Here is a 25,606-nt window from a genome sequence, read left to right as displayed (position 1 = left end):
TCATTTTGCGCAACTGGGCTGTAGTTGGTTTCACCCTTAGCGGTCCTACACTGGCACAGTAATTTGTTTCCACTCTATGCGCACTGAAAGTTCTTCACGTGTGTGTTTTGAATGGATAATAGGGTCGGCTATACAACTGTATTTTAATTTCGAATGCAACCTGGTAATCTACAAAGTAATGTACGTTCCCCTCCTCTCAGCCGGGCTTTCTAGATTTCTCTCATTAATCCCGTATTGAAACGACTGTGTACGGCGCGCGAGGGACTGAGCAAAAGGCATTAAGAACAAACTTACTATGTCAGAGATAAACCATGATATTTATTAATGTAAGTCTCTTTTGTTTCGCGCCAGAGATAAAATATAGGGGGCACAATTTTCAATTCCATTAAAGTATTATTATTGTTAATATTGTAATTAATATTGCCAAGATAACTGTTGTATTTTTCCACAGTAATTTATTACAAAAAAAAAAAAAAACATTAATTCTTCGCCGAATGAATAAATGAACTATTGCAAACAGTGGCGGAAAAAACGACCAAAGAAACCGGTAGCTGTTCAGTTTTCTAAATGGTCCATACATAATGGAATGAATCGTTTTGGTAAATGTAAAACTTGTAGAAATAAAACCAACACACACGTTACGGAAATTGCCATCTGTGTCCTAAAAGCGTGCAACGTTGCAACGTCTAAACAATGAAAACGTGGCAGCGCTGTGCTAATTAAATTTAACACAAACTATAATGTATAATAATACCACTGAGTCAGTATGTGAATATAATATTCATTTGTTAGGATTGATAATTATAAAATTAAAAAATACCTAGTTGCAAACCAAAAAAGTAGTTTTATTATTTTTTGCAATTCAAATTTTATTTTTTAACCCAGTTTTTTTTTTCATATACTTACGTATACAAGGTAACATTGTGCAATACATTTTCTACGGTGTGGGGTACGACTTGCTATTCACTCTTACCTGAAAACATAAAAATTCAATTAGTATTCATTGTAATCATTACAATATATATTATTACAATGTGTTGTTTTAAACAAATATATATATATATTTAAAAACACAAAGTAAATAATTTCCTATTAGGTTTGAATATAAAACGATAAGACGTGAGAACCGTCCGCTATTGTTAATTTATTATTTTCAATTAAAAATAATATACTTTAATATTATATAGATAATATCGGGTTACAACGTAAACAGTGATTTGATATTATACACCGTACAGGAAATGCGCTGTGTAATTATAAAATAATTAAACGAACATTATTATTGTTAATCGAGTAAACGTTATTTGACATTAAGGTTTACAAGTATTATTTTCGTAGTCGGACAACAAAAAAGTACACACTTAAGTACACTACCATGCATCCCAATAACACAATATAGGCTGGTACACGTCATACCTAAATCGAGTCCAATATCAATTTAAGGTCAAGTTTATTGTTTATGGCAATTTTGTTTTTCCGTTAGCCGATTTGGCAACTGTTTGCAACAAAGTCGTATAAAAGTGCAAAGATAAGAAAATATCGTCTTCGTGTTCTTTTAGAACGTTAATTTGAAATTTTACCAAAAAAAAAACGATGGACACCTAAGATTTTCTCCGGCAGTCCATTACGGTTATTGCTGCCCGACGAAAGCGTAGCGAGGGGGCAGACGGGAGGGCGTGATCAAACGGAAGTTAAGGTGGCGACAGTGGGACAGTGGGAGGGCGGGGGGGGGGGGGTTGTCGGGACAAGATAAAAACAATAACGCATAAATCAAAACGAAAAGTTTCAGTGGCGTTGCGTATTACAAACAGTGAGTATTGGACGAGAAAAGTAGTTTTAGCAACGGGAAGGGTGTTATTAAATGTTATTTGGAGAAGGCTTAGTAATTTACGAACGCCAATGGAGTGGGGACGGCGTGAAGCAGACAGGGGTCGGCCAGTGGATGGCCTGATATTAATGTAATAAATATGTTAATTCCGTCCTTGTTTCTTGCTCGAGTATTAAACTAAGAATAGATTGCGGGGTAAACAATACTTTACACAAAGTTTCTGTCTTTGCCCCTCCTCGCTCTTCCTCGCCACCCTCCACCCCGTTTCTACCTTCCGTCCGCCCTGGTTTTCTCTCCTTCTTTCGTCCACCCCCCAAATAATTATTGTAATTTATTTACGGATTTCCAGTTACTCGATGATAAAATCTCCGCACAGATTACATATACTACCATAGCTTAACGTTGAATTCAATCGCGGGGGTAACGTTTATATTTTTATGTACGCTGTAAAATAATATTACAACGTTCGAAACGGTTTGCCAAAATGAAAAATCATAAAAACGGGCGCGTTGCGTACAATGATAAATCACTGATTTTTTTTAATAAAACCGTTAAAGTGTAGAATTTTTCACTCGATAACAACACCGTTCACAATAACACAATTGAACATATTTGCTTGCTTAATTAAACATAGAAATATTGCATAACAAATTACGCTATAATATTGATTATTCATTCATCTGACTGTTCAGTCATAATGAGCGTTGTCGATAAACTGAATGTTTCATCTATTAAAAACAAATACAGCTGGTTTCTGTGTGTAAACAAACTTGCAACTGTAATAATTTTACGCCGTTATAATTATAAATTAATCAATTAATTAATCCTCAAATAGAATATAATGACCTTAAAATGTCGGGTTTATCAGTTTGAATCGTTGACCTAACAACAATTCGGCGAAACCGTTGAATTACAAACGAATATTTGGCTTGCGCGTGCAAATTGCTTTGGACGAAAATCCAACTAAATTATTTTCTAGATAATGCAAGACGAGTAAAAAAAAAAAAAGCTAAAAATCTAATAGCAATATATATTTACGGTGGTATTACTGAAAAAAAAAAAAAAAGAAAAAAGGCATAACAAGAGTCAAGATGAATGGCGGCGGGAGGGTTTGAATATAAGCTACCGAAGTATTTTCATTTTCGTAGTTATAAATAACGCGAGGAACGACATCGTAAAACGCGTTTTTACAACATTTGTAATAGTCTATTCAAATCTCGCAAGGATGTTTGCCTCCATTGGCTGGTTTATGGGCAGTTTATCATACGAACGCATTATGCCCCGGACGTAAAATATGAGAATTACCAGCAACTCTTAAACCCTTCCCCCGCCCCCGTTTTCGCGGCACAGCATCAAGCTCTCCCACCCTTGTCGTATCCTCCCCGACCGTACACCTACCCCCCTCCCCCACCCCCAATGGAAATCCTAATAACGATATTATCCAATCCGTGGAAACCAAATGGCTATTATAATATATATATTATTATTGATACGTTACACGACAGTGTTTTAGTCGCACATTAACCGGCCAACACGAAATATACAACGTACATTGTAATAAGCCACGACGGTGTTTAATGGCTTTGTTACTCTGTGTGTGTGTGTGTGAAATTCCTGTGGGATCGGTATGTGGTTTAAAACCACCACCACCACCAAGGCGGCGGTCACGATAGCAGCAACCGGGTTTCAAAATACCACTCTCGAGGATCAGACGAACACATCAATGATAATCGAGATTGGCGATTCGGTGCTAACATGATGCTAAATGCCGGAACGCTTGTTATCACGAACCTATTGACGCTTGTGTCGGACCAAGTTGTGGACCAGTATCCCTTGCTGATGTTCTATGATAAAGACTCGTGCGTTCGCAATCTTATCAGTGAACAGATCAAAACAGTTGAAAAGAAACCAGTATTAAGAAAAAAATGATGTAACGATATGATTTTTAAGACTACTCCAATGGTAACAGCACGACACGAATCAACGCGTTGTCGTGACTCGTTCGATGTTAATTACAAAAACAGAAACTATTGACCGTTCTTGTGATCGAATAATAATATTATTGCGTACCACATTTTACAATAAGTCCTTTTTGCTAAGGCCGTCTCGAGTATCGCGTTTAAGTCGCACTCGATAACATCAAACGAGAAAACCCTTTTGAAAAATCGCCTGTCTTCTCAAGATGATATTGTTATCATTCGGTATCCACACTTTTGAGCGTGGCGTTCTAAATATACTGTCTGAAATAATAATATGCATTGTACAGAAGCCACGCGTCTTCATTAACAGTCGGTGGCGCAAAGCTGTCTATAGTTTATTATGTTTAGTAGTAGCATTAAGTCAGTGCTCACGTTATTGCTACATGTGGTTTACGTATCGTGTACATCTGCTTTTTCTAGAAATACACTAAGGACTATACTCTCTCGTCCCAATCGAACCCACGCTATAGTTTTGGGAGACAAACCACCACTTGCTTCTATTCCTAAGTACCTACACCGCCGACGTTTAGCAGTCCTCTCGGCAAGAACAACGCGAGTCGTGTGGGCTGATAAAGTATTTGCGGTTTGATTTGTGGGTGCCATCGAATTTGGATCAACAATTACTAAGATATACGGTCATCTACCCTACCTAACGCTATTCTCTGCTGGTTTAATAGAATTTGTCAAAAGCGACAACAACAACGCTCAAGACTATCGGAAACCAAACGGCTATATTTGTTCGGTTATGCCCACGTGACGGTCCATCGATAGTAATTATTTTTTATCATAAAAAACAAGAGTTCGCGAGGAATATAATATGAACTTATGAAATATCGCAGTACCGTGGACGTTACTTAACAATGTTAACAAGCGGGTGACGTACGTATTATGGCGACACCGTTTATCTTGCTTGCATACACCGACGTGCGAGGTGTATATCTATATAAAAAGAAAAACATGAACAAAAAATACAGTATTTTAATTGCAAGCGTATAATTTCCATTTTTACACGGTTGTCATAGCGGATAAACGATTTTCCTGTGTGTCCGCAACGCGTTTATTAAGAAAATATTTTGCAGTGTCCCTTCCCGCGTACTCTCTGTACCACAACAGTGTTATATTATTATGTCTTCCGTCCGACCACCTACCTTTTCCCCGCAAAAGAATACGAAAATATTATCGGTAACGTGTATATATCTTTAAAGTACAATATTATTACCACTTTTCTATGTGTCGTTTGGTACGGTATGTCCCGCGCTGGTTTTGTGCTGAAAAAGCCGAGACGTCTAGTGCGGTGGAATAATAATAATTATCGTGTACCGCATAATATTCTTCTCGTCTCTCCCTCTCTCTCTCTCTCCTATTACCCGGTCCCGTTGGAGTTTCGTGTATTGTGTGTCGTAACAGTAACAAACGGTGAAATATTATTTAGGCGAGTGGAATGACATTATACTTCTTGGAAAATCGTTAATTATTGCCAGCAGGTCTGAAACGTTTAATCGTTTTCTTGGCAAATTTAGCGGTGGCTTTTACGCGTTTGGGACGACAACAATATCGGCGCTGACGTCGTGGATTCCATTCCGTTTTTCATAATAACACCGCATAACAAATCGTTTACTTAACTAAAACACAAGCACCGGTGTGTGTCGTTCCCATAGTTTTGCTTCGACGCAGGCGCGCACCGAGCTACCTACGGCTGGCTGCGGGTCATACAGTAATGAACTTGAAACGATCGACGCCCACGTTTTTACTACGTTGCTTCGTCACACGCATTATTACATTCAAGCCGACTGTGATGGGCCATGAAGTAACTGAATAATTTTCAATGGGTTAAGATTATTGCATCGTAACAACGTCGATGACGACTCCGGAGCTGTGCGTCGGTTGTCTGTACGCCACGGAGCCACGAGGCTAGTTATACGTCCATTGTAGTCGTAGAAGAGAGCTCGGCCGTTTACATAAATTCCCGTTTAATGAGCCCGCATTCATCAAACTTATAATACATATGGGTGACAAATTATAAACTAACAACTGTTACAACGACAACACACCGCCGGCAGCGCCATAGATATTCTACATTTTTCTACACTGTTAATAATAATTTACTGTTGTGTGGCGCTGATAGTGTAGTGTTCTGGCGTTTCCTGCGTACGGGAAAAAATCTCTGCACAACACTTTTCGGGCCATTTGCCCATTGCGTTTTTTGTATAGGCTACAAATTCATGTGGAAATGTTTTCCGCCCGTGTCTATGACCCTGAAAAACCTGGACTGTGGAAAAACGACACCACGTTTTTTTTTACATCTTATTTGCCGATTTCGTGTTATCCGAATGATTTGATAGTTTCCATTGAGCTACGACTAAGACTACAAATAAACATTCGGAAAGCCGTATACAGTTGATTCGGTGGACAGTCGCAGTACCTTGTTTGGCTTAAAAGCACAACTGAGAGAAAATGAAACAAATCCTTTCTTTTTTCCTTTCCCTGGAGCTGTTACCACGTCTTGTTGCTCACACAGATAATACTCGAATAACTATAGAACCGGTGCTTATGGTTTTCAACAAGTATTTTAATGTTAAACAGTTGATAAGAAAAGCCAAGTGAAATATAAATATATTCTCGAGTTTATCTTTGTTTCTCCGTCGAAACCCCTCTAATATCTATTTCGCGTCGTACCAAATATATCAGTAACACAATACGGTTAGGAGTGTTATGTTTGTTTTTCAGACTGACAAATGAATATTGCATAAAGTTCTCGAAATAAAAATGTATTTTACGCTTAACGTCAAAAGGAAAGAGCAAAAGAAAACGGCGAAAAAATACAACAAACTCACAATCGGTCGCGACCAATCCGGATACGGTTCTGGAGTAAATTGTTATGGAAATTCTATATTTAGCAGTGTACATACATTCGTAAGCGGCGCGTAACGAATCGCGAGTAATATGTATAATAAGTATGAAAGAAAAAAAAAATAAAGGAAAAAATAAATAAATTCAATTGAAATCGGAATTTTTTACTAAACGCCGTACAAAAACTAACGGTTACTTTTCCACAGAGAAGGCGAGTGCGGACTGTGTGACTTGGACGCGTGTAGAAACACATTATAGAATATTATTATGCATAACGGTGGAATATTAGTCGTACATCCGGGTAAGGTTTAATCGCCGCACGCCGAATTTATTAAAATACATCTATAACGAAACGAATAGCCGACGACAAACGTTGTTGTGTGTGTGTGTGTGTGACCGACAAGTTTTTTTTTTTTTTTTTTTGTAAATGTGCAAGTCTTCTGCCGTTTTGATGGATATCGACGATTGAGGTTATGAATGCGAAATAGTCTCCTTGACCGTACATTACTGACGACCATCGTCCGGCGACACACGGGCTGCTCGTTATGGACTACTGCGAATCCGACCAGAGTGTCGTTCTAGGAATTCTAGAGAAAGTCGTCAATACTTAATCTTTTGTAACCGATCGCATCAAATGTGAAACTACCACAGGACGGCAAGCGGTCACTACGTTAACAGTAAAACGACCATCTCGATAGAGGGTGAAAAAATTGTCCCGCGTGCTCGCTCGAATTTGGCGAAATAATACTTTACACTAATCACTGACGGCCTAGATGAACGGTTTCGAATTGATTTCCCTCGAGGACCGCACGAGAACGCACTAGAAGCGCTTTGATAGAAAGAAAAAAAACATAATTATTACAAAACAGAGCCCCGACGGTGAGGTGAAATATAAATAATTTTTTTCAGTAGTGTTGCACAAACGAATGGGTGCTCTCTGTCTGTGGGGAAATAATTAATTACGATTTATTGTATTAACGGCAAATACGTGTGCGTTGGCCAGACTCGAGCGTTGGTTTATTAATAATGATGGGGTAAAAAAGACTACCTAACGGTATTCACTCCAGTTTTAGAAACGATTTTGGCAAGTCGAGTCAAAAATGGACGACCACCGGAGAAAGAATAAAAAGGTGAACCGAGGGAGAGCAGAGATAGAGAATTTAAATACTACGAAAACCCCCTTAACGGCATTTGCATCGGTAAAATATGTATTTATGCTCTAAATACTACTTAAATATGCACTTTTAATATGCTATTTAAAATTTAAAATATGCAATTGTATAAACTTAAAGGTATCAACAATTTATGATGAAAGCACATTTTATATTTATTCATGAAAGTTCGTGAGAGTATACAACGTTGCGAAATAAGTAATAGATATTATAATCTTGTTGCGTTGAAATATTATACACTAGGAATCGAATTCTTTGTAATTTTACGAAAAATATGTTTCTTTCGTGACAACGGCGTGCTATTGCTTATATTATTTAGTTTGAACAAAAATTTAACATATTATTTAGTTTTGAATAGTTTCCAATCGAATCATAATGACAATAGGAAAATTTCATATATTTTTAAAAATAATTATAGAGTAAAAAAAAAAACTAAAAGAATAATTAAACAATGTGTATGAAATCTATGAAAAACCCGATTGAAAAGATAACCATTAGTTTATGCTTACAAATTAAAGTATATATAGGAATTTATAAACATCATGACGTTTGGTATACTATATATATATATATACAAAATTATAAACATAGCGTTTGATCTACCATAAACAATAATTGATTTTTGATAAACAATTGTTATTAATGGATCAATATAATATAATTGATAATTTTGATGTTTATATTATTCTTATACAAAACAAAACCAATATTGTAATTTCTATTATTAAGTTTTAATTGAACGTCCACATTTAGCTTGAGTAATAATAATAATTACTATTATTGTCTACATATCATTATTTTATAGTTAACCAAATCTAATGAAGAGTTCTATTGTGCTCATTCAACACCACAAACATATAATTCGTTTAATATTGAAAGAGGAAGTTACTATTTTTAATTAAAAATTTTGAAGTAACATATATACGTACATGTGAATAAAACCAATTAGTTTGAATGGTCGCGTGCATATTACATTGCTGAGTTCGCGAAATTCGAGGTATAATTTACTTACATTCTCGACATTCTGCTAGTAATTATATTTGAGCTCAGTTATTTGAAAATAAAATATTACATCACAACAATAAAAAAAAAAAGCTAAAAATGCCAAGAATTCGAATTAAAATTTCAATAATATTCGCATAAAAAACTTTTGTCGAAAATACAAAATTATTCGACTACATATATGTGTATATATAAATACATATTTATTGTTAAGTCGTTATCATGCTGGTTTATGATAAAATCTACGTATAGAAGAACATTTTTTTTTAACATTCAGAAAAATAAAATTCAATCAGTACCTACTTGTACCTAATGAACACTTTTTGAAAACATGAAATAGGTACTTCAAATCGTTAACTTATAAGGGATGTATTTTATTTGGGCCTTATGTTTTGTAAATGATCAAAACACAACTAAAATAATTTTAATTTCTTTGTCGTAGTCGCTGCAAAAGAACCGGAGGGTCTTCACAACCAACTGGTTTCCACTCCAATTTATCACAGCGTAATGGCTTATTGTGTTCCGGGGGATGAGAACACGTCACAGTTGTTGTAAGCCATTTGGGGGGGGGGGGGGCAAAGAGAGAAAAATAGAATCAAATTATTAATGATGTTTTTTTTTGATCATTTGCACTCCCCACTCGACCAGAGTCAAATAATTTTGCACCGACAAAGGACCGCCGACAATTATTGTTGTTCGACAATGTTATTCAATATCGTACACATTATTAATATAATCCACACCTGTACATTATTAACGACAGTTTTTGATCTCGTCTCTCTCTCCTGCGGTCATGCAGAAACCTTTTTTTTTTTTGTGGCCTATAAAAGTACAACTTGTTTGTTTTTATATAATTTTTCAAAAAATTGGTGTACCGCAATCGAGGTATTTTAAATGGCAGAACGTTCTCCGTCGAGCACCAAAACGGTCGGGTCCGCGGGGAAGCTAACAAACCGTGAAAGAAACCATGCTGGGCGTAGGATATATTATGATTACTATTGTGTGCGTGCGATGGTGACAAAGTGTCGACTATAGTGCAATGTCTATGTGAATAATAAAACAAATTAGGTATTAATTAAACAAACATTGTATTCAGAAAATCACTGATTATCTTTACTCGGCAATATCGAGGAAAAATAAAAACAAAAATATTTTTGATGAACATAAAAAAAAGCGAGACGTCCAAAAGGATGTGGGGGGGTTTAAACCCACGTACCACCCTTGTACCTTACCCGCAACGGTACAAAACCCGCACTCTGCAACAGTTACCTGCATGGTTTATTATGGAGGTTAAAATTCGAAACTTGCAAAAAAGGATTAATCATGTTTTAGTGTACATTTTACAGTAATCGAGGAATCAATTGCTTGTTATCAAGGTGAAAATGGTTAATATAATTTTACGGTGGTCTTAAGAGTACGTCACTAGTGTTGTTGATAACAAACTATTATTAATTAAAAAATCAAAGGTTCCGACTTCTGAGAACAATGTAATTTCTTCGTAATTAAAAAAAAAAAACGCTCGTTAATAAATCTTCCGTATATTTTATATATGTTGTGGTATATATCTAGATAAATTAGACAACACATACAGATTTCTATTTATAATCAGATTAACCATCTGTATGAATTTCAATAAACACCACTCCCATAATATTTTCAAAACCGGTAGGTTTGGTTAGCAAACAACAGACGCATAAGGTCAGATAATCAACAGGATATAAACTGAGATTGAATGATCTGTTTATACGGGGTTAGTTTAGTTCAGGGTATTTAAGTCCTTGAAGTGTCCACATAGCATTGCGAAATCCAATGTAAAGTAATTTTGGCTCTTATAATAAATACTAATGCAATAATGCACGCCATATACATGAATTTTAAGTATAAATGTGAATTTCAACCAATCATTATTCATCACATACTTGTTATACGTGCTTAAAGATATCAAGTTCGCGAACAAGGGTTGGAATGAATGCCGTTTTAACTCCCTAGCGATTTTTTAATTTTCTTTTTTTTTTTTTATATCGGGTTATTCAGAGGATTTGGCTGGTCCGAGCTGCCTTTCTTCCTGATCACTGGACGCGTTGTCGGTGGACAAACGTTGCTCAAGGTGATAATGCATAGGTGATCCGTGTATTACTTCCGGTAACGTTTTCTCGTGCACGTGCCGTCGACGGTCGGCGAAAATGGAATTTCGCACCATACCTAGTGTAACGTTGTTACACTGTATATGATTATGTCGCGTACGCGGTTACTCGTGTAGTGACTGCACGGAGAGACCGTGACCTCGTAAAACGCACTGTTGGGGTGGGTCGTTGGAGTTTGTTGAAATCGTAGTCGATTCACCTTTGGGGGTCCATGGCGTTATTATCACTCTCGTGAGCCGTTAGCTCGACGGGGAAAGGTGAAAAGAGAGAGAAAGAGACAGAGAGAGAGAGAGATAGGAGGGTAGTGTAAGTGTGCGGGGACAGACGACACGATGTCGAACGCGCGGTCGGAGGGGAGGTGCGGCGTGCCGAAGGGGATGAGAGAAAAAAGCCGTCCGTCTGGCACGCAGGTAATCCGCCGCACTCTCGGGGCCACCCGCGAACCCGGTGGCTACGACCGGCAATGCGCGAGAGACGTAGGCTGCTGCTGCTGCTGCTGTGCTGTTGCTGTTGTATACTTGAATCTACACCACCTCGATAATATTCTTCTTTAATATCGTGTGTTTTTTTTTTTTTTTGGGCCGGCCAATTTGTTAACACGAGCCGTGCACCGATCACCCTCGTCCCCTCCACGACGATCGTCACCTGTTGTTGTTGCAGCGTACGATCGCGTACCGTGTCTCGCGCGTGGCCATCTGGCGTCTATCCAACCCTCGACGACCACGCCGGTCGGACGCCGTGGTCTTAGATCTAAGACGGTCTGGTAAATATTCCATTTACAATGTGTTCGATTATTATTTAAAACGCTACATGTACGCGGCTACACTGCCCGGAACTCTGTCAGTGACCATTTTAATTTGCCAACAGGTACAGGCGCGGGTTAAAACTTAAAGGATAACAAACATACATACTTAACAAACATTATTGACCGCGACAATACGTCAAACTGTTTTAGAAAAACGTACCATGCGGAATTTGATCAGAAAACTTTTGATTCTTAACAACCGCTTAAATTCAAAATTGTCTAAGCTCCTGTAGCGTTGGACATGGCTCCGCCGTTAACGCCGTACAGAGTTCAACAAAGTTCAGTCTGGAAATTCCTATATGTGCATTATTATCGCCCAACCGTTTAATAACGGTCACTGTAGCACTCTTCTCATTCTTCGAGTGTGTGTCATCCACATTTTTTTCAGAATAATACATATTTTTGTCTTTGAATAACTCAACAAAACTTCACGGGCAATTAGAAACGCAAAGATATTGGCTTTAAAAAGTATAGGTACAGCTATTATACTATTTGAGAATAATTGTCATCACCGCATAGAAGATCTGCTCGTCGAACAAAACAACAGGTGCAGATGTTTCGTGTATTTACTCTGCTCTGTCGCTTTTCGAATTTCAAGGATTCAATAATATATTCACACAATGAAAATCAAGATCTACATCATACATGCTTTACGGCTGTAATAGTAATAATTATGATGTGAACAATTATTCGGGAAAAGCCAACGGGAGGAAATTTTATGTCTCAATGGAAAACTGACTTTCCCTCTATTTATTCCATAGCCGTGGGGGCCAATGGTGTATGACGTCCAAGTACACATTATAGCCGATGCCGTGTGACACGCGCATTAGGTCCACCAAGACTGTGTTCAACGACTTGCCTAATTGAAACAACCCTGAGAAGACATTTAGAAATGACCACTTAGTTGATGCAATAACGACATTGTTACACTGTTTCTACTCTCTATCTCCGTCGTGTAATTATGCCAATAAATATCAATTAAATTGTAATTTGTGCTGTTTATATTTTGTTACTTTTTTTTTTCTTTTTTGCATTTGAAACAAAAATTATTACTTCCTTAATGGACAACTGCGCGCCACAGTCATGATGTTACTTTTTATTAGAAATTATACACCGGCATTAATCATCATATAACACAATACTAATATTATATTATGCACTATAATGGGAAGAGTCATTTATGTTTAAAAACTTTATGCATACTAAAATATGTAAAGTTAAAACAACACCTTTCCCTCTCTCCCTCTTACACATATTTTCATGTCATAATATAAAACAATATAATACTGTAGGTAATTTTATAATATGGCCTGTTAACGGAAATAAAATAATTCTAGGGACCGAAATCGTACTAATTTTATATAAATGAAAAAAAAAAACAAATTTAAAAACAAGCAAATTCTATTAGTGCCACACATTTACATGACCTTATATATTTATTCTGGTTTCAACGTTTATTCTAGCGTTCGCCCACGTGTAATAGACAAATATAATACCGCGGTCATTATTCATGTCGGTTTAAATGAGATTTGAGAATAATTTTGGGCCACAGCATTCTGTGCTGACGCTAGTGACTTGACAGCTACATATTATATATGTTCGTTGTCGACCTTACTTTACGTGTATAGATTCTAACTGTCTATTGAATGGTCTACTTTCACCAATTAACGTTAAAAAAACTAATGATCATAATATAAAACGCGATAATGTAGTCACAAAATAGGCACTTATTGAAAATGACTAAATCGTAATGTATGTGTGTTGTTAGTGCGTTAACAAAACACCATTACTGACCGAAAACACTTAAAATAACAACATCTATTTATAATGTTATTAGTATTGTTGTTACGTGTGATTATCCACAAAAGTAATGAAAAAAGTTGTCGTTATTTTGCAACGATTCGAGACTCTATTGGAATAATAATTGAATGCCTACCTAGAGTTAAAATATGTTGAAAAAATGTTTTTTAAATGTTCCAAGTGTTGTTTGTCTGGAAACCACTTAAACGAATAACGCTATTGAAGTAGAAGATAAACACGTGCAAGTGTTGTTGCATTTATGTATATTATAATATTTTTTAACACTATTGAAGAAAAAAAACAACAACGCCTACGTGGCGTTCATCTGTACTTGATCGTAGCCCAAAGAGTAAACCCCAAAACAATAAACGGTTAACCGGGAACGAAATTCGTTGTACATAATACTAAATGTTTCCGAATTGGTTGTAGAATAATTATTTTGGTCGGACTTAGACTACAATGCATATATTAACATACCCGTAACGTAACCACACGCGGGTGCCAAACGAATGCACGCAAAAACATGGCTATAAATCCAATATATTTCAGAGAAGCGACATGCAAAAGGGTAGAGATACTAAAGGGAAGAGACGTGTACATACATACACGTATATAAACAATAGGCTTTGGCGTTGTTGTCATTGTTTCTGAAGTGGGCGTATGTTGTATTGTATATTGTGTATTCCTCTCATTTGGACCGTGTTCCTATATAATTTTCATCGGAAGATTTATAGCGCTATTAAAAAAAATAAAAATACTAATAACAACAACAAGTATAGGGGAAAATACAAATAATTATTACTCCGGGGTAAGAGGAGGACGACATAATAATATTAATATATTGAACGTGAAAGAAAATAATCGTCTGCCATAATTTACAATATAATCTTTAAGCTGTTACATGGCGGCGGGACGTACCTATACAGTGTTTTCCGGATTGTTTAATTATATCTAACAATCATAAGTCGGGGTGTAGTTTTTTCTCGTCTCAACATAATATATTTGTTTGGATAATAATAATTTAAATAATATATTATCGTTTAATACCCAATACTTTATTTCAAAATGATTTATTCACCGGTTACCCCATAATGTGTTACTTGGAACATCAATGGGCAACAACGTGTTTAATTCAAATTTTTAAAGTTTTGAGACTTTCTGTGCTCGCAACACGGTATATTTTATTAAAAAATAATATTATATGTTACATAATAATTAAGTAATTGTAACGGATTTATTGCGAAATGCAAACTAGATTCTGTGCGAGTGTGTCATATCGATCATGGACGTTAATTATTGCGAGACCGTGTGAAAACACTGTGCATAAGAAAAGAAAAGGATAATACGATTATGGCGTAGAAAAAAACTTCTCAATAGTCCATTGTTAAAAAAATAGTTTTTTCCCTTTCGAAAGCTTAACAATATTTGTGCAAAATAAAAATTACCTTAACCTAAAGGTCGTCTGGAAAACCGAAAGTACTGACCAATTAATAGACAGTAGAAATATAGTCTTAATGAGATAATGTGTCACGTGTCTAAAAATAAATTACTGTTGCTTAATTATTATATACTCGCTAGACCGACATATTTAATTATCTGTCTTTATGTAAGAACATAATTCTACCAGTACCACTTTGGAATATAATGTGCAGCATGTGTGTCCCACAGAGATAAAATGGATATTTTTAATATCTTATACAAATATTAACAATTTTTAATTACTTTTATTTTGAGCCAAAAATATATAAATTAGTTGTAGTAAACGTGTACAATCATTTGATCAGAGCACGGGTATTATGGTTACATGAGAATATGTAAAATTTATTTTAAAACTATTCATAACAATTTATAATTACTGTCAAAATATTATTTACATCAAGTTTTTGACAAAGAATCATTTATAAACAATATAGATACTCCAATATCATATTTTTTAAAATATTTTACATGAATAATTTTCAAATTATCAAACAAATATTATAATATACTTACAACAAAAACTGATTCCAATAATATGAATAGATGCAGATGAATTTAAATGAAAGAGTAATAAGTAATTTATACCAGAAAGGCAGATGTTTGTGTGAGAACGTTATGGGTGGAAACTCAGGATTAGGGTGACCGACCCCAAACAGTTGAGAAAAATGAGAATATACAATAGCTACGAGAAATTATTTTTGAATATAATTGAATTTCAAATTGTTTACTCGCTATGAACACGTATGGTAATTTTCTACTAATCGCATGTAGTATATTATATTATAACAAAACGTTAAGGTAACATTCACATATAAATATTATAATTCACATAAAAAGGTTACCCAACGAGTTCATATTATGTACCCCTTATTCGGCCGAGGGCGGGTAAGAATTTACTAAATATCGAAATCCGATTTTAAATAATATAATATATTTTACCGAGAACAAACACTCGCATGCATTCCAGTTCCAAGCAATACATAAAATAGCATGGTACATCCCAAACGGCTAATATATAATATTATGTTTTAAAATGCTGTCAAAAAGTTTAAAACTACATCATAACGTACCGATTAATAATAGTATTTATGACGGACAAATCGAATAGAACAATAATGTATTTTTGTAACGTTTGTGTCGTTGTACAGCGTAAACAGTGCAATGTTTTTTCGGGGCAGTTACTCGTTTGACGTCCTTGACACCCTGGACAGTGTTGTCATCAGCTGTTGACCTTTGTGGAAAACAGCATCCGTGTCGCCGGGCAACGACCCACAGTTGATCTGACAAGCCCTACTAAAACATATTTTTTCTTCGTAGTCCATGATATTATTTTGTTTCATATACATATTTGCAGCCAAATCGGACGTCGAGGCAACCTTAGTTCGATAACATGTTTAACACTTCCATCGGGTCGTCCAGCTTGGCTTGTTACCCACCGGAAATGATTCGGTCGTTCGGCAGATCAAGTAATAATAGTATATAAATACCGTTCTAAACTTAACCCTTGCATAAACGTGTAATATTAGTGCGCAACAGTAATTGTGGTTTAATGATCAATAAATAATTGTTTATTTAACCCTGTTGTCGTTAGGATTTTACTCTTCGTGCATGCACATATGGCCACACGATTGCATAAAAACTAAACCACGTCCCCTCATTAGAGATTAATAAAACGTTGCAACTTCCAAGATCTTCGTGTGATTAGTTTTGATATTTTTTTTTCTCTCTAGTAGACTACACCGAACCCGTGTTGTTAGTAAAGGCTCGAGTGTACGATTTGCCAACCCTACAACGGTTCACTCCGATGGCAGAGGCAGAGCATACGGCTAGTCCGGTCCGCCAAACGGTGATGGCGATCGAACAACTGGGTTTGACGAATAATTCGAATCCGCCGCTACTGTCTAAGTGCGAAACTCCAAAACGTCTAAAGATCCCGGACAACCAATTGATCGAGGTCATGGTCAAAAAGAATCTCGGCGTGTCGATGGCGGAAAACTTGGAGACTTCGATCGACAGCGGTATTGTTGCTACTCATTCGGGCAAAAATAAATTTAACACCGAGGAGTTGAATCAATGTACATGTCCGGAGACATCCTCGAAGGAAAACGTTTCTGATTAACGTTAATAGGCTGCTAATTTTTTTTTTTTTTTACAATTATATTTTCTATCGTTTCATTTACCAGAATAAGTATACAGTTATTATTTTTGCAATTATTCCGATTAATGGTTTTTTTAATAACTACGATGACACTAAGGCGTAATCTGTCCAACTAAAGCTAATCGTTTTTCAGCCGGCCGATCTTCGGCAAAACGCAAGTTTATTATTCATGAGTAGGTACCGAGAATGAAATATTAGAGTAAGTCAATTTGTTGTCTTAATGGAAATTGACGTAGCTACCTACCGACAACCGTGATGTCTTTGCGTTTGACCCAAAACCGGACCCTACATTGTTATCTAGACAACATCATTGTGGGCATTAGCGATAAACCCACCCCCGAATACACGTACACACATGGTTATTGGAAAAGATTTATTTAATAAAATGTACACGAGAAACGCAGTGGACCTAATGGCGGGTAAGAAAAACTAGAACGGGACGCATCATTAACGAGTGTTTTATCATTATAAAATGACCTAACCTTGTTCCGTATCAGTACAGAATTAAATTTTATTGAATTAAATCGAATAGAATTTCAGTCAATAATCTGAGTAACCACCATATTATTGATGGGAATGGGTTTGAGGTCAATCGATGAGTTTTAAAAATCTATAAACGCGATAACCAGGCAAAGAGGTCAGCGGTGTCGGACACGATCGTAATTTGTGTTCGATGATGCATTTCATTATAATAATTCTTTCATCCACATTTTTTAACAATTAAAAATACAACAATAGCTGAGAAACTAACCGTAATTAAAGCTCGGAGACGAGACAAACGGCCGCCACCGAACTCACTCGTTTGACATTATTACAATTATTTCATTGCAAATTTTCTTTCTATGTTTTTTTATTGAATTAAACGTTTGCCGTCTCAGTTACACCGTCCATCGAGTTCCGATTGAGTGAAAAAGACAACTGACTGTCTGTCGTCCCACAACGGAATCGATTTTTGGGGTTTCAAAACCCAATGTTAAAACAGAGTATCATTATTATAAATTTACGTTGTTATTTAAATTGTCGCCGAGACGGAATCGTTTCTAATCAATTACGCTTTAACATAGTTTGTCCACAAATTACAGGTGATAATTATTATTGTACCCCAATACATACCCTCTTACCGGCAATCGTTTTACTTATTTGAACATCAACATTGACAAACTGTTTACTTTTTTTTTATTTTCACATTTTATTCGAGTGACTGTGGCAAAGCCGAACTCATAAAAAAAAAACATTGTAATCATTTTTGTTTGTAATTGTAATTGTACAGTAACGATTATATTTAAGCCGATCAGCGCACACACACACACACACGACGGAGTGATGTAGATTTCGATTACTTTTTTATTATTAAAAAAGCGCATTGTCGCCGTTATCGTAACCGTCATCGGGCAATATATTATGTATTGTATTATGATAAAGTCCGGGCGAGGGCGGATAAAAGGAAAAAAAGGAATAACGTAACGGTTCGATTTATTAGTTACGAATATCTAAAATGTCACGAGATAAATAAAATGAATTGAAATCGGTAGATGTAATGAACCAATTAGTATTCATGGATGGAACACCATTTATTACCATTAAATCAGAAAACACTCGGCCCGGGAGCAATAAAAAATATGCATTAAAATAAAAAATAAAAAAAGAGGTCATGACGTGTGCTTACACTTGACATTTTTTACATTTTATTTTTCAATAAGTCCCCGAGCAATAAAGTACAATAGCGATTTAACAAATAGTTCTGGATCTTTATTTTTTAAATCTCTTATCGTGTAGCCGTAATATAAATTCTACACAATCTAATATATAATAAAAATGTACTATGCTGGTATTTATATTTTATGTACAATATATAACAACGATAGTGTATTAGCATACAATAGAAAATAACGATAGAGTGAAAAAGGACGAGGAGGTAAGATGTAAATGTAATCATATCCATTTTTTTTTTTTTTTTTTTTTTTAGAATATTATACAACAGACTAGATTTTATATGATATTTTGTAAGTAATTCTACGCGTATAGTATTTTTTCCTTTAAGTGATATTGTGTGTGTGTGCGCTAGTTGGTCGTGTTCGTCTGCCAAAGTCGGAGTGGAGAAGAAATCGAATAATTGTTTACAACATGTGTTCATCGCCAGTGTGTGTGTGTGTGTATAATATGTTTTGTGTACGTACAGAGTTAATGGAGCCGGTTTTCAGTGGCCGTCTCGCCGTGGAAAAAACGGGCAAAAGAATTTCTTCTATTGCACCGAGACGCGGATAGGAAATTTTTCCACGCCGTTCACGTCCGCGCACCTCCCCTAAAAGGGCATCGGATTCCCTTCTTCTCGGCCGAAATAGATTGACGGTGTTTGCCCGGCCAATTACCGGTGTTCGTCGCCCGTTTAAGTAATAATGTTAATACAATTTTAACTGCATCATCGTCGGTATTGCCATTGCGCTCATGAAACGTTACTCGACGGCCGACACATTATACACGACGCTAAATCTAATATAAAAATACGGTAATGTAGCCCAGATTTGTTGGAGAAACTCAAAACAATTGAATATACTATAATAATTTTTTTTGTAAGATTTCGACCGGACTGAAAACAACAATAACGGTGTAAATGGTCGTTGCCGACTTTTAAATAGAATTTTTTACAAAATATAATATTACGGAATGCCTAAAATGCTAGCGAGCGTCTGAAGATGCTGGTCGGGTTCAAGGCCAACCAAGGTCACGGTTGGTTGACCCTGCTCAGGCGTACAGTGGTTAATTCATTAATCGTTGTTACTGAGCACTGTACACGCTTTGTTTTATTTATTATTTTTTTTTTTTTTTACAAAAAAACTATCCAACCAAAATTTAAACGCGTTGTTTGCTGTCTTAGGGGTACATACCTACTGGTAGGTATCGGAAATCAATTTTTATAATGAACCTTTTTGTGTTTAATTTCACCGTACCGTATTAATCATTAGAGTAAAAACCGGTTCTGACGAGTAATTTACATCCTTTTAGTTCCCACCCGGTCCCGGTGCAGACGTTGAATAATTACAATTTTTTTTTTTCATTTCAAATCCCAAATAGATAATCTAATCGTTTATTTATTACTTTGAGTTTTAATAACTTTTCAGTCGTCATCCGTCATAACGATGTACAAAAAAAAAAAAATGGAGATGGTTTTCATCTCCGAGACAGCTGTATAATTATTAATACCTAGGCTGCATTTGCCTACAGGAAATATATTGATAATAATAACTATATGGTCGACGTACCTTATATAAATATTGGTCGAACATTCGGCATACGTCAACGTCGTTTCCAATGCAATAAGTAGCTTCCATGTTTTGCACTAGCAATCAAAGCGAGGTCCTAGGCACGTTCCTAGGACTTTACGCGGGCAGGAGTTAAAAAACATATAAAAAACCGGACTTAAATCAGTAATAATAATGATAATATATGTTATTTTAAGGAAATCAGAAAAAAAAACGTTTAATTATATATTCTCACAAATGCACCGGTTCACTCATCCAGTGAAAAACGTAAGACACAGAATGTATGCGAAAAAAAAAATCGACACCGGACAGTTTTTTTAGTGTGAAAATAAATTTAAATAAAAAAATCCGGTAAACGTTAAATTCACAAAAAAATACAAAAATCAAAAATAAAACAACGAAACGGTAAAACAACGACGAACTCTCGACCGACGAAATGTAAAATTATAATTACTAAAATACGAAACGATAAAAATCACTATTATTGTCGATGACAGTGATTGGAAAACGATAATTAAAATTTTTTTTTTTTTTTTTCTCAAAATCCGTTTGCCCGCGTACCACACGACAAATCTCGATACACACGGCGTGTTGGCGTAGAACGATTATATATTTAAAACAACGATAGATAATTAGTCCGTGTAAATCAAATTAATAAATAGCACATCCGGCGAGAGGAGCGCGTCGAACTCGGTACCGTGTGGTTAATAGTGCGGGCGAACCACATGAATCTCACATGCGACCGGACCGGAGCGGCGGCGGCGAGACCCGAAGTCGACCGAAGCGACACCTGTACGGCAAACCTGGCGGCCGCTTGTCGCGCGCGCGCACACAATCCACCCACAATAGCCGTAACGTTCAGAGCAAAAGGGGGAGGGAACAAGCTAGACACACACACACACACGCGCGCGGCCAAGTCCCCCTCGACTCGGTAGCAGTGTTCCTTCGAGCAACGAGTTATAGTGTCAATGATTTCGGGCAATGATGCCGTTGAAAAAAATACATACATTAACAATTGTTTCGCCCGAGAGTGAAATTGTAATTTTGAAATTTTTCACAATAAACACCTGCCAAGTCGGCGCCCGGCCCGGCACTGGCGCTGATCCCAAAAATATTGATTTAAAAAAAAAAAGGCTACGTAAGCCACTTAAAATTGGTATAATGTTAAAAACACTATTACAATATAAAGCCGCGTACCCAAGTAAAATGTTTTGATAAAAAAACCTTAACTTTAACGATAAATTGCTCTAGGTGTTTTGTTTTAATTTTACATTTCGTCAAAAATATTTTACTTAAACACGCAGCTTTACGTTGTAATAATATTTAATACTTAAACGATTTTGAAGTGGCTTAAAAAGCATTTTTTTTTTTTGTGAAAATCCGGATTTTCGCTTCCCACATCACTAGGTACACGCAGCAAAAAACAAATATAATGATATTTTCAAAATGTTATTAAAGGCAATTGAAAACGTCCTATTTTTTTTTGGACGTTTTACACCAAAAAGCCTGGCTCGATTGCTATTCTGTAAATATATACGAACTCTTTAACTAATCTACTTAGTTTATGACGGATTTTTTACTTTTTGTACGTAAAATAAAATATGCATTTAATACTGAAAAACCTTTTAGCCCTTATAAAGGAGATGTTAAACTTTATAATCATTTTTCTTTTAACGGCTAGGTAGACTTTAGAAATTGACTTCACGTTTTAGTCATTATTTGTATACAATTTGGCGGCTTTTGTTCCCCTTAAATGAAAATCTGTTTCCAACATAACCCGCAGTAAAGAGACCAACAATAATAATATAATATAATTATTATATTTTAACAGAACTGAAAGAGAACCAGCCAAAGTCTTACAATTTGATCATAGTGAAAGCATTTTTCTACTGCCAAAATGACTTTTACTCTTAAAAAAACTATGTAGAAATTCAAAATAATACCTTGAAACTTAAAAAAATTAGCCCGAAAATAAATTGACATGGTCAATATTGATTAAAACCACTTTTTTCATAAGTATTACCTTTAATGAAAAACTAAATAAGACCCAGCCGCTTATGATCCGATTAAAACGATTACATGAATATTTTTAAAATATTAGTTTTTATAATTTACAATTTTTAACAAATTACTATAGCTACAACAATAGTTTCATTGAAAACATACTGTATTGATGGATGGCTTTGGAAACTATATAATACTCAAAGAAGACTCAGCTGATTCGTATGTAATATTTATTATTACAAAAATAATTATTATTACGCTATATAATAATTATAATCGCGATTCGTATAAAAGCGTTCAGGAGACTTAATATTGTTTTGTATGGGTCACATTCCACGACGAATCACCTGATGTGTGTGCGAGTGGATTTTCTAAATGCTTTAAACTTACATTTATCCTATGCAAATAGTTCTATTAAAAAGTTAAGGAAAAAATTGTTGTATTCTGACACGTCTCATTGGCTCTTATAGGCTCTTCAATATAGCACTTTTCAGTAAAATTCCAAACATTGAAGTTACTTATAAATAATGAAAAAAATTGTTCAAAACAAATTATGAATCAAAGAAGTACATTTTGATGTATAAAAATAAAATAAAAATTATTTTAAACTTTGACCTCGAGACTTATTTTTACTAAGAGCTGTAAGAAAATTATTTTTTTCAAATTTTGTTGTTTAGTGCTACGTTGACGAGCCTATAACTTCTCCGGGCTTAAACCAAAAATTTGGTTATTTAACTTTGAGGTATTTAGAACATCCACTCGCACACACATCAAGTGATTTGGCATGGAACGACCTAATAGCAAACAAACAATACAACGTGTAATAGTTTGACCGTAAATGGAATTGGATTCAAAAAGTGTATTATTGGTGCTGTTTTCTAATGAAATTAATTACGCCTGTAACAGCACGAATGATATACGATATTCCTACTTGAACATTATCATTTTAGTTTCCATGATAAATAATAATGTACAATGTTACAGTAATGTAATATGATTACAAATCACAATGGATCTATACACACCACATCTCATTAATCAGGAATGTTATCGCGCACCGAGGAATAATAATTCTTTTTCAAATTCAATCTGGAATTCACTCGGGTTTTGAATTTAATTAAATCTAAGCGATACACCCAAGTAGGTACTGCAGGTTTTTAGATTCTTCGGTTTTAATAAACACACAACTTTTCTTAAACAACGACCACACCGTTGCGTATAAAAAGAAAAAGAAAACAATATAAGCACTTACATTTTATAAAAGTTAATTCTTTTTTGCCATTGAATTATTTATACAAACGTTTTACAGATGGTCTGTTGGAGATAACGTTAAGTAAAAAACCCATCAAGGTCTGGCGTCAGTCTTATGAGAGATTTCAAATTGACCTGTAAAAAGGAAAATGCAGGTGTTATTTCTATTACCATTATTATTATAATGGTAATACATTTTTTTTTTACAACACCACTAGTTTAATTTTTAATATATTATCATAATTATATGCTCAGGCTACGGGGTAAACTAAATTATCAAAAAGAGTCTGTTGACCGCCATCTATAATGGTATATTGTATCGTAGGCAACATTATTCACTTTCCATTAAATGTTTTCTACCTCAAAACGTCATACTACTAAGTTTAGTAGTTTTATTTTTTATTTAAAGTAAGTAGTTTTAAAATACTAATGGCGCCGAACGAACCACATCTAATCTCTCATTAGTGGTTCTCAAAACTCATTAGTATTAATAGCTATTACTATAGCAACTATACACAAAGAACACTTATCTTTTTGATTTATTCTAGATTGTACATTTTTCTTTATCTTTAGAAATTTCTTACCAACAATATTTTAATAATTAATATAATTCTCAATAAAAGTATAATAGTATGATTGGTCAATTATTCACATAGTGATGTATCCGTGTAATATATATAATAATAATTACAAAACAACTCGCAAAATAGAACACATTTACTTAATACATTATAAGTGTATTTTATGTCGTAGAGCAACAATAAAAAAACAAATATGATTCTTTAATGTTTATAATGTAAAATCATATTTTTGGGATGGAATATGTTACACTTGGAAATAATTAATACTTGATATGAAAATAGTTTTTAACAAGTACACAATTATGCCGAAATGTAACAAGATTTCAATTTGCATAACTTAAATTTATATTTTTAATAATGTTCCATTTAAAAAAAAAATATTCAATTTCATTTATATGTAAATCTTTAAAAATTATGTCGTTCAACAGTTTCAAGAAAAATGTTCATCATATTTAATACAAACAGTATTTTCTAAATGTTATATTGTGGTCTAGTGGAAAATATTTAAAAGTATAAACATAGAAAATATTAAATTTAGTATATTAAATTTAATCTATTCAGCGGTATAGTATTTAATATTTGTTAAATAACTCTTGTATAATAATTAATTTTGCAATAAATTAATTTTTTAGGAAATAACATTGAAACATATGATGTTAATATTTGATTTTCAGTCAAAATGAAAAATATTTTTACACATTTCACTTTTATGAAATAAATATAAAATAATTCTTCAATGTATTATTATTATTAAAATTATTTCAAAACATACTTTTTTGTTGTATGGGTAATGTAATTTAAAATGTGTTTTTTTAGTTTTTATTTATTGTGTTTATAACCTGTTATTACTTGTTTTTATGTAGCATAGTATACCTACTATTATTAGGATTGTTTAATAAGACATAAATATATACATTGTTTTTTTGTAATTTTCAATTGTATTGTCGCTTAGAATGCAAAACAACAACACTATATTCACCATTCGTATACTATGCCTGATCCTTTTGAAACCAGAATAATTATTAATATCATTTAAGTCGTTTAAAAATATCCATAATGCATACTGGTGTGTTTATTCTCATAATTGAATTGATAATTAGTTTTGGTTTTTTTTTATTAATCTTTTAAATTTATACATATGTTTTAATTACTATATTACTTGATAGTTACAAGGCCCGCATGAATGACTCAGATAAGTTGATCACCCCGGATGAACGTCTATTTAATTCCTATTGTAGTGCATTGTAAAGTAGGTACATGACGTAAAAACTAACACATTCATTTCAACAAGGC

The 25,606-nt window shown here is 34.6% G+C and overlaps 1 protein-coding gene across 1 annotated transcript in view; it reads right to left on the bottom strand.

Moving 5' to 3' along the window:
* Positions 1-21,217, bottom strand: part of LOC126838254 (TOX high mobility group box family member 3-like) — an 80,885-nt gene extending 59,668 nt beyond the window's left edge. Inside the window, 1 exon segment of the mRNA XM_050572544.1 lies at positions 20,478-21,217. Coding sequence (XP_050428501.1) covers positions 20,478-20,546 — 69 coding nt within the window. The 5' untranslated portion in view covers positions 20,547-21,217.
* Between the last annotated feature and the right edge of the window lie 4,389 nt (positions 21,218-25,606).

This window comes from Adelges cooleyi, unplaced genomic scaffold, assembly GCF_023614345.1.
Source record: "Adelges cooleyi isolate 19-005CV unplaced genomic scaffold, UGA_ACOO_1.1 ACOO_flye_CR_arks_rails_tigmint_CR_PRNA_30, whole genome shotgun sequence".
Taxonomy (NCBI): Eukaryota; Metazoa; Arthropoda; class Insecta; order Hemiptera; family Adelgidae; genus Adelges; species Adelges cooleyi.
The sequence above is the reverse complement of the archived record's forward strand: the minus strand, read 5'-3'. Positions and strand labels throughout refer to the sequence as shown.